At 39.7% G+C, this 14,558-nt stretch overlaps 1 protein-coding gene across 1 annotated transcript in view; it reads left to right on the top strand.

Moving 5' to 3' along the window:
• The window catches only part of LOC306881360 (dihydropyrimidine dehydrogenase [NADP(+)]), a 170,053-nt gene that overhangs the window by 25,695 nt on the left and 129,800 nt on the right, over nt 1-14,558 (top strand). Inside the window, exons 4-6 of the mRNA XM_079435424.1 lie at nt 11,677-11,764; nt 11,976-12,137; nt 13,654-13,850. Of these exons, the coding sequence (XP_079291550.1) occupies nt 11,677-11,764; nt 11,976-12,137; nt 13,654-13,850 (447 nt within the window). The remainder of the gene's footprint in view (nt 1-11,676; nt 11,765-11,975; nt 12,138-13,653; nt 13,851-14,558) is intronic.

Below are 14,558 nucleotides of genomic sequence, written 5' to 3' on the forward strand. Positions count from 1 at the left end.
TCGCGTCCCCAGACCGCACTCTCTTGGCCACTGGCAATATGGGTCTCGGGTGAGAGTGAGGAGGCATTGCGTCGCACACTGTCAGCCCGCAGACCTGGGAACCCGGAGGGAAGGGAAATTGCTCTTTCTTTGACAATGTGGGTACCACTGGCCCTTGAGCCAGTGGCGGAACAGAAAGAAAAGAAAACACAGGATTCTCCACCCGGCCCTCCTCCGGGGGAAGGAGCGACGCTAGCCTCGTCGTCTCCTGGGAAAGAGCAAATTCCTCCATCTCCGGGTTGTGCGCGTCAGGGCCGCTTTGTCGTCTTCCTGGAGGACTTGGCGGCCGGCTGAGGCGCAGGGGGCGCCGCACTCCTGCGAGAGGCTCGACGCACCGGCCTAGGTGACGACTCAGCACGGGGCGGAGCAGCTCTGGAGGACGCAGGAGGGCGCCCACGGCGACCAGCAGACTGGGGCCTGGCCCTTGGGCCAGCGGTGGCAGCTGGAGCATCCCGCCGTTTAGGGAGGATGTGCTGAATTGCCTCCGTCTGCTTTTGTACTGCCGAGAATTGCTGGGCAAAACCCTCGACAGTGTCGCCAAATAGCCCCGTCTGGGAGATGGAGGCGTCGAGAAAGCGTACTTTGTCGACGTCCTTCATCTCGGCCAGATTGAGCCAGAGATGGCGCTCTTGGACCACTAACGTGGACATCGCCTTCCCGAGGGACCGCGCCGTGACTTTCGTCGCCCGGAGAGCGAAGTCAGTCGCCGTGCGCAGCTCCTGCATCAACCCCGGGTCGGGACTACCCTCGTGCATTTGTTTTAGTGCCTTGGCCTGGTGAACTTGCAGGATGGCCATGGCATGCAGGGCAGAGGCGGCCTGGCCCGCAGCGCTGTAGGCCTTGGCGGCGAGTGCGGCCGTCAGCTTACAGGCTTTGGACGGGAGACGCGGACGATTCCTCCAGGTGGCGGCGTTTTGCGGGCACAGGTGCACCGCAACCGCTCTCTCCACCTGGGGAATATCCACGTACCCCCTGGCCGCCCCGCCATCGAGGGTAGTGAGGACGGAGGAGGGAGACGAGCAGCTTCTGGCCGAGAAAGGGGCCGTCCACGACTTCGTCAGCTCCTCATGCACCTCCGGGAAGAAAGGCACCGGGGCAAAGTGCGGCCGCTGGTCGCGTTTTGCGCCGATGAACCAATCATCCAGCCGCGAGGGCTCGGGACTGGGCGGTCTGTTGACCTCCAGCCCGATACTCACGGCTGCCCGGGCAAGCATGGCCGTCAGCTCTGGGTCCGGATCGGCAGTGGCGACAACACCCGAGGGGGGCAGCCCCGCCGATCGTTCATCCTCAGAGGACGAAAGCCCATCCCCCGATGCCGCGATCGACATCTGATCCTCGGGCGGCGCACCGAATGAAATGCTGGCGGCCCCGTGAGGCGAACCAGCGAAATCACTCGGGAACCGGACGGAACAAGCGCTGCGGGAGGAGTAAGAGGTCCGCGGGGATGTGCCCGGCGGAGAAGCTCTTACCGTCACCCTCAGATCTCCCAGAGCGCCAGCCGGCGGTCCTCTGCTCGAGCCAGAGAGACCGGGACGGGTGGCGGCAGAGGGTGCCAATCCTTTCAGAAAGGAAAGGCGAGAACGCAGCGTTGCCATGTTCATACGCCCACAACAGGCGCATGACTCATCCACAAACGCATCTTCAGCGTGCTGGATGCCCAGACACTGAAGACAACGCTCGTGACCGTCATCCGAGGACAGGAAGCGACCGCAACCAAGAGAACACGGACGGAACGGCATCTTTAAAAAGACGCGAACCGCCCAGTGTTTTAGAAATTTGCTCTTTCAGGTGAAGTGCCCAGGGGAATCGCTGCTGCAGGGACACCGCTGTCTGCACCGTAACGCCACCCAGGAACAAACTTCGAGGCAGACGGCTTTGTGGAGATCTGATCTGTTTCGAAGATTTCTCATCCACTCGGCTCCGAAGCAAAAATCTGATGAGTGGATGCACCTGTCGCCCTTTTATACCCGTATGCATGGGGAGTGGCTCAGGTATGCAAAATCCACTAGCCAAATTTCATTGGCGTTTTCTCTTATCAGAGGCAGTCGGGGCTCTCAAGTAAATCCCCTAATGTCGTCACGACATAACTCGTAGTGACCGACAGATAGGGAACTGTAAAATTATTACTGAAATCTTATTAGTAATTAGTTATACGACTAGTTACTGCAAAAAGTAACATTATTACAGTAACTAAGTTATGAGTTTCTAGTTATTGCCCAACCCTGCTAATGAGTAAGTACTTTTTTTAGTGAATCAAGTTCACATAGTGTACAACTGTGAGACGTAACCAGTCAATACATACCCTTTTGTTCATACAGTATGACTACATATAGTTGAAGATAGACATTATACACTTTGTCAGTGATATTTTATCAGATTTACTGAAATCATTCAAAAGTTTAAGGTCAGTAAGTTTTTTTTTTTTTTTTTTTTGAAAGAAGTCTCTTATGCCCACCAAGACTGCATTTATTTGATCAAAATCACAGTAATATTGTGAAATATTATTACAATCCAAAATAACTGTAGTCTAATTTAATATGTTGTAAAACGTCAGTTATTTATTTGAACTCAAAGCTGAATTTTCAAAGGCCTTTCATTACTCCAGTCTACAGTGTCACATGATCCTTCAGTCACTCAAGTCACTCACAAGTCACTCAAAAAAAGCAGATTTTCTGATCAAGAAACATTATTAATCTTTACTGTCACTGTTTATTCAATTTAATGCATCTTTGCTGATATATATATATATATATATATATATATATATATATATATAAAATACTCCTAAAAAAAATCTTAAGACCAGGGAAACATTACAAGTATTCACATTTCACGTTGGTGGATCGTAACCAGGTTGTATGTACTGCTTCAAAATACCAAAATAATAAACAGGAGCAAGAGACAAAAAATATAAAATGGGTAATTTATTGAAAACTGCATTTAAACTCAAACAGGCTGTTCATCAGCTGATCAAAAGTTTAAGACCACAGCCTTAAAAAGTTAAATTCTGTGCATAAATATGGCTTTCATGTCAGGCAGTCACACTGTCATGACCTCCTGATGGAAAAGACAAAAAGTCTGTCTGTCTTTGAACGTGGCAGGATTGCTGAGATACACAAGCAAGTGCGCATGCAACACACCATCGCTGCCAAGGTTGGACGCAGTAAGACCCATTTTTGTCCCATAATTCTCAGGATATTTTAAGAAATGTAAAATGATTGTCTTACTGTCTTACTTATGATGGCGCGTTGCACACGGACTTGCTTGTGCGGCTCAACAATCCTGCCGCTTTCAAAGACAGAAAACCTTTTTGCCTTTGCCATCAGGAGATCATGACAGTGTGACTGCCTGAAGGACAATGATATAGAAGCCATATTTTGGTGCAGATTTGAACATTTTAAGGCTATGGTCTTAAACTTTTGATCAGCTGATGAAAAGCCTGTTTGAGTTTAAATGCAGTTTTAAATAAATTGCCTATTTTCAATTTTTCTGTCTTCCTCCTGTTTCTTCTTTTGGCATTTTGCAGTACTTACAACCTGGTTACGATCCACCAGCGTGAAATGCAAATACCTGTAATGTTTCCCCTGGTCTTAAGATTTTGTTCAGGAGTGTATATACAGTATGTATATATATATATATATATATATATATATAATCTTGTTGTCACTGCTGATAGCCTTGTGGGGCACTGTTGCACTTCGAGCATCCTGAGTTGGAGTCCAGGTCAAAATAGAGGAACCCCCCCCAAAAAAAATGTGTTAAACCCAAACCTTTGAACGGTAGTGTATGTTACTACATTTGTTTTAGGATTGTTGTTTAGTATAGTAAATGTCAGTTAGATTTTTCAGCGTTGTTACACAGTTACTAAAATCTATGTTAACACACCTTTTGCAATAATTATTTGTATTTAATTTATTATTAAAATTATCTTTATTAATTAAATTACAAATGTATTTGATACTAAAATGATCTCATAATTTGGCAATGGAATTGCATTTATTGTATTATTTATTCCTTTGAGTACTTTTTGTTAAAGGGGTCATCAGATGCCCAATTCCAGAAGTTGATATAATTCTTTAGGGTCTTAATGAAAAGTCTTTAATGTACTTTGGTTAAATTTCTCAGTGGTATTGTAAAACAACACCATTTGTACCAGCTCTTTTCACAGCAACCCGTTTCATTGCATGTCCCTTTAAATGCTAATGTGCTCTACTCACCCCGCCCCTCTCTCCCGTGGGGTGACGAGCCTGTTTATTTTAGCCGCAGAACATTATTAGGAAAGGCAATTTGCAAAGATTCATAAAAAATCGTATACTCAGTTCTTCTGTAGGTGAGGCTGGATCACGAATGATTCACGCGCACATAGACACATTTAGGCAGATCAGGGGAACATTCCCTTCAAAAACAAAAGTAATCCACTGCGTCTTCAGTGGCTCAGATGCCGGGACTAAATGACGACTTCTATATCTATTATTACATCCAACAACAGAACACCTCAATTGCTTAAGAGACAATCTTGTCTACATCTGCTCCGGCATTGAAACAATGGTGGACTGATGACAGCTCACTCAGGGAGTGTCTAAGGTAAAACGCCAGTGTCAATCAAAAATCGTGTGAGGGGCCTGGGTCTTTCTGGGCCTTGAATGTGGTAGTTGTGCTGCTGTTTATGGAGGGTCAGAAAACTCTCGGATTTCACACAGCCAAGCATCTGAGAATGGCTTGATTTGAGAAAGGGGTTATTATTTTGGGGGATTAAAAACCTAACAAAAATACAACAACAAAAAAAAACACTGGGTGGGTTTTTATCATTTAGGGTGGATGTGTACACACACTGCCAAAACACATTTATGTTCAAACAACATGTAAAAGTGAATTTTGCATCCGATGACCCCTTTAAGGAACTGGAACAGAATCACTAAAGTCTTGAAGGGATAGTTCACCCAAAAATGAAAATTGTGCCATTAATTTCTCACCCTCATGTTGTTCCAAGCCCGTAAGACCTTTGTTCATCTTCGGAACACAAATTAAGATATTTTGATGAAATCCGAGAGCTTTCTGACCCTCCATAGACAGCAACACAATTACCACATTCAAGGCCCAGAAAGATAGCAAGGACATCGTTAAAATAGTCCATGTGACATCAATGGTTTAACCTTATCTTCATGAAGCTACGAGAATATCTTTTGTGCTCAAAGATGTCAGTCTCCATCACGCGTTCACGAGAGTACCATGACACGTGTGTGATGCTGCTGATGAAGAACCCTGGATGCTCTGTGCCTTGTTTACAAGCAGAGGAATGCACATACATGCGCCGTGGTACTGTCGTGAACGCGTCAAAGGCTGACACGAAATAGAAGAAAGTTATTTTTGTTTTCTTTGTGCACAAAAATGATTATCGTAAAATTAAGGTTGAACCACTGATGTTACATGGACTATTTTAATGATGTTCTTACTACCTTTGAACATGGTAGTTGCGTTGCTGTCTATGCAGGGTCAGAAAGCTCTCAGATTTTACCAAAAATATCTTAATTTGTAACATGAAGATGAACGAAGCTCTTAACAGGTTTGGAACGACATTAGGGTCAATAATTAATGACACAATTTTTATTTCTGGGTGAACTATCCCTTTAAAAATGTCTATCTCTATAAAAAGTTTCACTGCACTTGTACTAATAGTCTGAAAGGTGAGTTTGGCTTTATATGATACATTCCTGCATAAAAGCGAGGGTCTCAAACCTGACAGCTGCCTTTAGTGCCTATTGTCAAACCGATTTCACAGATGTCAGATGACTGAAGTCAAGTAACATGTTGCCTTGTTAAAATGATGAGCTCTAATGAGGAGTAACTCCTCTTATTATTCTCTGCTCCACCACACCCCTGACAGAAGCCCTCTTTTTCTTTCCCTGTATTTTCTTTGACACAGGAGCCACAGTATAAAGGTGGATTGATCATTAAAACCATCCTCTCATCCCAGCTGTCCCGGCACCTATTCTGAAAGGAGATACTTTGATTCGGAGCCAGGCTTAATTGGTCGTATATAAAATGGTTTAAGTAATTAAGATGACAGAGCCGGTCTGTGAGAGGACACTTTCCTCGTGTCCTCTCGCAGAGGTCTGGCACCTCTCTAGGGTCCTCATTATGACTTGGTCCCCACAAATTACATGTCCTCACAAGTGAGGATTTTGACGGGTATCTCTCCAAATTGACCTCCCACACATACATGATAAATTCATTATCTCTACAGAAGAGCATTTGGGATTAAGTTGGTAGTGGTGGGAGGCAGGAGGTGATTTGACAGCATTCGCTAATGCCCACATTGGTTTTGAAATGAGCTAACATTGTATCATGTTTTGTTGCACTGAGTAATGCGCATGCTGCGTGTTATTGCACCAGAGCAGGCGCGCTAGGGATCCAAAAGAGAATACGATGAAAATCTGAGTTGTAAAATCAATTAAAAAAAAAAAAAACATTCCATTTAATTCAGATTAATTAGAAATATTTCAGATTCTAAACTATTTCCAGGTCGCTATTCGAGAAAATTTGTGACACTGATCATGTACACATGGTCGGATTTTCTTCCAGGATGTTCTTTGGCTCATTCTTAAATCGTGCTGGAGAACATGGTCATCAGGTTTTAAACAAATTTGGGGGCTCGTTCTGGCAGAAAGGGGGTGCAACAACTTACTCAAAATGGGACATTTTTAATCAGTTTTCCAATTAAACTTTTCAGAAATTGTTATGATAATTATGTAATTTGTAATGGAAAAAATTTACTTAATTTAAAAATAGCAAAACAATTTTCACTCGTGTTCTCAGACCACACAGGATCAGTGGTGCTTGCAACTCTGCCATTAGCATGCACTTATCGGTGTTATTGTTGTTGTTATTATTATCATTATTATGCAATTTGAAGTGATCTATTGAAGGCACATGTCTGAGAGAAAGAGAATCTGGTTGTCAGAGTATTTTGCTGAAAAGCTACACAAGCAATTTTATTTTTATTTTTATATATATTATACTTTTCAGTTTAAATTTTTTGGTTAAATTTGAGTAATTTTATGTGTTTTTGTCTTTTTTATTAGTTTTTTAATATTACTATTTAAATGTAATTTGTTTATAACATAATTTTATATTTATATATAATGTTTTCATCTAAATATTTAAATATTTAATAAGCATATAAGATTTTAATTTTTAATAGTTTTAGTTTTATTTAACCAAGCCCTATCCATCCAAATAAAATGTTTTACAATTATTGTTTTCCCCCCATAAATGTTATGCATGCATATGCTCCTCAGTTGGTCAGGTTCTTAGCATCCCCAGGCAAATCCTGCAGGCATCCTTGTGAAGGATGACTGTGCAAGTAAAAGAGAATGTAAACTGAAGTGTCACAGGAAGATGGTTTCACAGGATTTGTTTTAACCTCTGTTTCTTTAATAAGAGGGAAGTGTGGTGTAGGCAGGCTTATGTGAGGCTTATGGGGTTGAAAGAAAGCTTATGTTTGTATGCAGCTATACAGACCAAGGCAGTGACTGGATTTCTGAAATGAAAACCAGGCCGTGTGTACTTCAGCGATCAATAAATCATTGCATTTTCTAATATTGTCTATGAATTAAAGATGAAAATACAGCTTTTGTGTATTTTGACCCTGATAAATGAAGTACTGTGATGAACTATGGTCATACTACTCAAATGTACATTTAGTCATTCACATAAACTTGAACATGAAAGACTGTTCAAAATAACCACAGGCACTTTTGTTCCCCTAAAACACTGAATTAGGTATAACAATTCAACTGAATACAGTTGATAATAATGTTAATTGTCTAATTAAGTGTGTAAATCTAATGCAATAAGTAGAAACTATGAAGTAAAAACTATATATAGTGTGCTCGGTCTAATTACCTTCTGTTCAGTGAGTTTATTTTTTTAACCTTAAAAAGGATGAAACTGGACATTTCTGAAGACTGTAATATAGGATAGCTCAGTCAGAGATAAATGAAATAAATACAGTCCCTTGTCACTTTATGTATCTTATATATTCCTTCCAGCTGTGCAAAGTGCAGACAATGCTACTTAATCAGGTTCATTAGGATTATTGATGGGCTTCTCAGTTGAGGATCATTAACAGCTAAAGATTCCCGACCGCACTGCACTCCACATGCGCGGATGACTAGAACATATATTTCCTCAACATCAGTCAGATACGACCTCTGTCAGATTAAATGAGCGTACAACGCTTTGACACTATAGGGACATGAAGTATTACCGCTGACACAGTGCTGGAGCAGAATGCTTATCGCAGAGGTCATGTTTAGTCTGACCTCCCATTGTGGCTCATTTACCGGCAGGTGAAAAGAGCAGGTAACACACGCAAATAAATAATGAAACAAGGTGCTGAATTTAAGAGTGCAGGGGTCAGAGCTTAGTGCTTCTTCTGCGGTCATTCAAGAGAAAAATGCCCAATTTCCAATTCAAAATGTGAACGCTGCCTCCAGCGCTGCACTGTGCAATGCTAAGGAGGTACGTACTGTACATGCGTAAATGAGTTGTTTTTACCTCAGCCGAAAACAAACTGAATTGTGCCATTGTTAGGATAATCAAATATTTTACATATGTATGTCATAACTGATATCATTGAGAATCCCCATGGCCTCCATTCTTAAATAATGTAAAAATCCCAGTAGCAACAACGTGCAGCATCTATCAGAGATCTCAGCTGCAGCCCACAGCGCAAGCTAACTCCCTTAATGACCACACTGCAATTATTCTGCCCTTGAAACTTCAAATGCATATTCATTTGACTGAATTACATTTAAGGCTTAAACTTATAATTTCTCAAGCAGTGTAGCATTGACTTTTTGAGCATTATCTGTTTGTCTTCAGTGTCCCATGCTACAAATAAAATTGTCACTGGACGTTTTGTGAGACGGGAGACTTTGGAAATGTGCCTTTGTATCTTATAAATATGCTTGCCACATATTTACAAGTTAGAATTGCAACACCACTACTGAACAGCGTGAAACAAATGCAACATTGTTGTCAGATTACAGAACAAATAAATGGCTCTTATGAGGTGGCTCTTTTTAGAGAATCGACAACACAAAGCACAACCAGTGCAGTCTGATTCCAAAATACTCTTATGAAAAAAATATTATTAATTAATCAAAAACATACATCACAGACAGTGTTGTCTGATTCTTGTGAACCAGTTATTTTTAATGAATAAAAACCTGCAGTGCAGCCTGTATAGTCTGACTCGCAAACAAATGATTCTTATGAACCGATTATTTTTAGAAAATTAGAAATACAGTGCAACCAGTATAATCTGATTCCTGAACAAATGACTGGTATGAAACATTTTGGTAACACTTTCTATGAAGCTCATATTTATAATACATTATAAGGGTATTCTTAAGGCATTATAATGAATGCATAATGCATTATAAAAAGCTTATAATGTGTTATAAAATCTCATGAATAATCATAACAACAATTATAATACATTATAGTACTTACGTATTTGTGGTTATAACTTTTAAGAGTATGATTATTCATAACACACTATACATATTATAAAGTTATTTATTATGCATTATGCATTCATTATAATACCTTAAGAATACATTTATAATGTATTATAAACGCAGGCGTCATAGAAAGTGTTACCCACTTTTTTATATAAATAAAAATAGCTACAGTGCAATCAGTTTTGTCTGACTAACAAACGAATGACTCTTAAGAGCCAGTTCTTTTTAGTGAATCAAAAACATACTCTGAGTTGGTTCTTTTTAGAGAATTTAATACATACAGAAAAGTGATACTTGAATCAGTGTAGTTACTGACTGGTTGTTCATATGACTATGTGTTGTACAGTATTTTATTTGAATTTTTTTTTTTTATAAATTGTATTGCCACATTTAAAAACGTAACCCATCGTTTGGTGATGAAATGTGAATTTATTTTTGCAAATATTTATTCCTTACAAGTTCTAAAAGAATCGTTAATGAAACCATTAAGGTACTGGAACCATACTGTGTCAGTAATCTCTGCTCATTTTATTAGTTGCAGTTTTAAGGCAGGATTTTGTTGTGAGCCTTTTTTTGTAGACTCATTCAGCCTCCCAAAACTCTTAAATGAATGCAGTCATTTCCGTTAACATTTACTTAAATGCATTTGCTCCCGGTCAGTCAGATATTGTGCACTCAGAAAAAGTGTCAGGTCATCACGAGCCAAACCATTTTTGAAGATGCACTGTATGTGACACTGACCAAGAATCAGAAAAGTGACCTATGATTATTGCACCACTATTGCATGTGTCAAACGCATGATATAGATTTCAACTGGACTGTCACGGTCACAGGGTCCTTACCTACAGTATATCCAAATCTGTTCTGTTCACTCTCTTTAATGGAATGTGCCGCATGGATTTTGTTCCTCCATGAATATTTAATTGGCTAGAGCCAAATTATTCCATGTATAATTTAAAGCAGGCATGTTGTTGTCTACCAATATGGAGTTCCCTGGTCATTATGAAGTCAGCAGTATTTATAAGAGGTATCAGTCTTCACCACAGTCAGTGCAGAGACATGTCTAGGATAAAACAAGCACCGTTCAGCCATTTGTTCTCAGCTCTCCTTTTTCCAACCACACAAAGGACAAACCAATGTCCTTTGCCAGTGCCAATGCCAGTAATATATTTGACTTAAGATATTATATGCTTTACTTTTCTTTGGTATATAAATGTGTGGGTTTTTATTTAAATGAATAGTTCATCCAAAAATGAAAATTTGACACCCTTAGGACATTCCAGATGAAGATCAATTTGTTTCTTCATCTGAACAGATTTGGAGAAATTTAGCATTACATCACTTTCTCACCAGTGGATCCTCTGCAGTGAATGGGTGCCGTCAGAATCAGAGATCAAACAGCTGATAAAAACATCACAATAATCCACAAGTAATCCACATGACTCCAGTGGATCTATTAATGTCTTGTGAAGCAAAAAGCTGCATGTTTGTAATAAACAATTCATCATTAAGATGTTTATTAATTTAAATCCTCTATTGTTCTCTTCAGTAAAAAAAAGTTGTCCCATCTGAATCGGGTGAGACATATGCACAGATCAAGCACCATTTATTAGCGAAAACCATCCATAATGGGGGATTTTGATGTGAGAGGACAACAGGGGTTGGACTTTTTCACTGGAGGAAGCATTATTATGTATTATGGATTTGTATTTTGGACAGAAACGAGGTTTTAAAGTTAAAATGCTTTAATAATGGATTTATTTCTTACAAACACACAGCTTTTCACTTCACAAGACGTGAATTGATGGACTGGATTTGTGTGGGTTATTGTGATGTTTATCAGCAGTTTGAACTCTCATTCTGATGGCACCCATTCACTGCATCCATTAGTGAGTAATGCTAACGTAATGCTAAATTTCCCCAAATCTGTTTCGATAAAGAAACAAACTCGTTTATATCTTGGATGGTTTGAGGGTGAGTAAATTTTCAGTAAATGTACATTTTTTGGGTGGACTATTCCTTTAAAGCAATTGAATACAATTTTCTTTCATGCATAATGGTTTTGCATATAATTGTGAGGTTTTAAAATTAAAATGATTTTTCATAGATGCCTGAAATGTGCAGATGCTCCTTGCCAGAAAAGCTGCCCCACCAATTTGGATATCAAGTCTTTCATCACCAGTATTTCCAACAAGGTAACACCTACTACAATGCTTGAACTCAGCAGCTACACCGAACACAGTTTATTGATGTTGGCTTAAGTGATAATCTCATAATCCTTTGTGTATTATATTTCTCAGTTAGTTAAGCACAAGCACTTATACGTGGCTTTATTCAGCCAGGTAAAATCTCCAAATCTCTGCTTGAGTCCCTGTTTACAGTTGACTCTATTGTGTGTTTTTATAGAACTACTATGGTGCTGCCAAGGCAATCCTGTCCGATAACCCTCTGGGTTTGACCTGTGGCATGGTGTGTCCCACCTCTGATCTGTGTGTGGGCGGTTGTAACCTCTATGCCTCTGAGGAAGGTCCCATCAATATTGGTGGGCTGCAGCAGTTTGCTACTGAGGTATGGTCCTCTTCAGTGTAATGGCTAAAATTGCAGATTTTTCACCCTTAAGTCAAAGGTCTGGTGTGGTTCTTTCTGCTCTCTTGTACTTTGTACTGTCTTGTACCAGGTGTTGTACGTTCAGTTCCTCACTCACATCCCTATAACAATCATCAGGCTCTTTTTAGTTCCTCTGAGAAAACTCAGTGGGAAAGTCTTTTTCTCTGATGGAATGTTTTTTTTTTTCTCTCAAAGGTGTAACTCAAGAACAAGCTCAGGGAGGGAGAAAAAGTTAGCCTTTGCTCTCTTGAATTTTTTCTTAAGTTTTTAATTTGTAAGATTGGTGTTAATGTTTTTGAAAGACGTCTCCTATGCTCACCAAGACTGCATTTATTTGATTAAAAATACTGTAAAAACAGTAATATTTTGAAATACTATTACAATAAATAAAAAAAACTGTTTTTTATGTTATTATATTTTAAAATGCAAGTAATTTCTGGGCAGTATTTTCAGCAGCCATTTCTCAAGTGTACAGTATCACATGATCCTTCAGAGATCTTTCTGAGCTGATATTAATGTGCTAAATTCTTACTGACCCCAAACTTAACTGAACTGTTACCGGTGTATTTATTATTTATAAGTTATGGAATAGTTTATTATTTTAGTAGAGAAATATGACTAAAATGATTAATGCATAACCTAGTGACACTTTTCTTGTTAAAAATACATTATGTCTAACAATGCTTATTTTGTGTATTTTCCCCCCACATATGGCAGCTTTTCTGTTGGATGACCCAGCTTTACAATAGCCTGGTCTGCCTTATTTCTAAAACTATTGTGTCCATATCTAGCTGTCCCGTCTTCATCCCTGTCTTATCTTCTCTTCACCTGACCTAAGCGAATCTTTCCTTTTTCACATCCCCCCTCTTTGAAAAAAAAATAAAAAATCATCCTGAGTGGTCCAGCAAGAGAAGTCCAGCCGTACCATCCCGTCAGCTGCTCCCCCCACCGTCACCTCTCACCACAGAGATGACAGCTCCTCTCTTCTCAAATGTGAAAGGCCAGGGTTGTTTATCAGCCTGTTGATTAGATAAGCCCTAGACAGGGCCATCAGCGACCGCTCGCCTCCCCTCCTCTCCTCTCCTCAGTATGAGCTCGCCGACATACACAGACCAGTGCCTGCATTAGTGTATAACAGGAACTGTACAGTACATCACATACAGTAAATCACATTACATGCCAAGGGCGGCTTCTGGTAAACAGTCAGTTGAGAGGATGCAAACGGGGCCTGAAAGGCTTTCAGGAGATAAATAAGAGAGGAAAGAGAATAAGGCAATCACAGCATAATGTTGTTTCATTAGGCCTCGACGGATCTGTGCCTTTACTGTAAAAAGCTCCAGGGAGGTCAACTTTGAACTGTAATTTGCACACTGATTCCTTATAAATATTCCAGAGGTTACAGTGCCAGGGAAATAGGATTTATGTGTAAATGTGAATTTTATGCAGCCAAAATAAAGGTGAAGTTTGCTCTCCTCAGGTGTTCAGTAAGATGGGCATCCCTCAGATCAGGAATCCAGAGCTTCCTCCAGCACATGAAATGCCAGAGAGCTTCCACACAAGGATCGCTCTCATTGGCTGCGGCCCTGCCAGCATCAGCTGCGCCTCCTTCCTGGCTCGGCTAGGCTACGATAACATCACCATCTTTGAGAAACAGAAATACATCGGTGGCCTCAGGTAAAATAAATGATTTTTGAATCTCTTTCTGCAGTGATCCTCCTAACGTAAGCCTGAAAAGACCATGCTGGTCTTGGTCTTGCTGGTGGATGACTGTAGTCATGTTGTTATCCAGAAAAACATTATCATCTTGTCAGTAGACTTGGCTGTCTAGTTTTTGTTGACAAAAATACTGTAGGTTGGTTAATTGTCAATTAAATAAACAAGCACTAAAATAGCCATTTTAATAGGCCTTTGAAAACAAGTAGACTTATTTTATTATCAATATTAGCAAACATTTTGTTTGGATAACTAGTATGTTTTTAGAATATTATTTATTTTATTAATAGTACATTAAGGATAACCAAACTGATTTTAAATATAACACAAATATAATTAAATGTGACATTTTAGTATATTACTCATTTATATCATTTAATTACATTCTATTATGAATATTAGGTATTTATAATACTGTTCAAATACTGTTATAATACTGTTTGGGGTCAGAAAGTTCATACATTTATTCAGCAATGATGCATTAAAACATTTTTACATTACATTTTATACAGTTTTTTTTTTACAGTTACAGTTATTTGTAGTAATAGTTGTAGTAATAGTTCACAATTTTACTGTTTTACTGTATTCTTGATCAAATAAATGCAGCATCGGTGTGCATAAAAAAAAAAAAAAACGCACTGAACCAAAACTTTTGAACAGAAGTGTATG

Source organism: Barbus barbus, assembly GCF_936440315.1.
Source record: "Barbus barbus genome assembly, chromosome: 15".
Taxonomy (NCBI): Eukaryota; Metazoa; Chordata; class Actinopteri; order Cypriniformes; family Cyprinidae; genus Barbus; species Barbus barbus.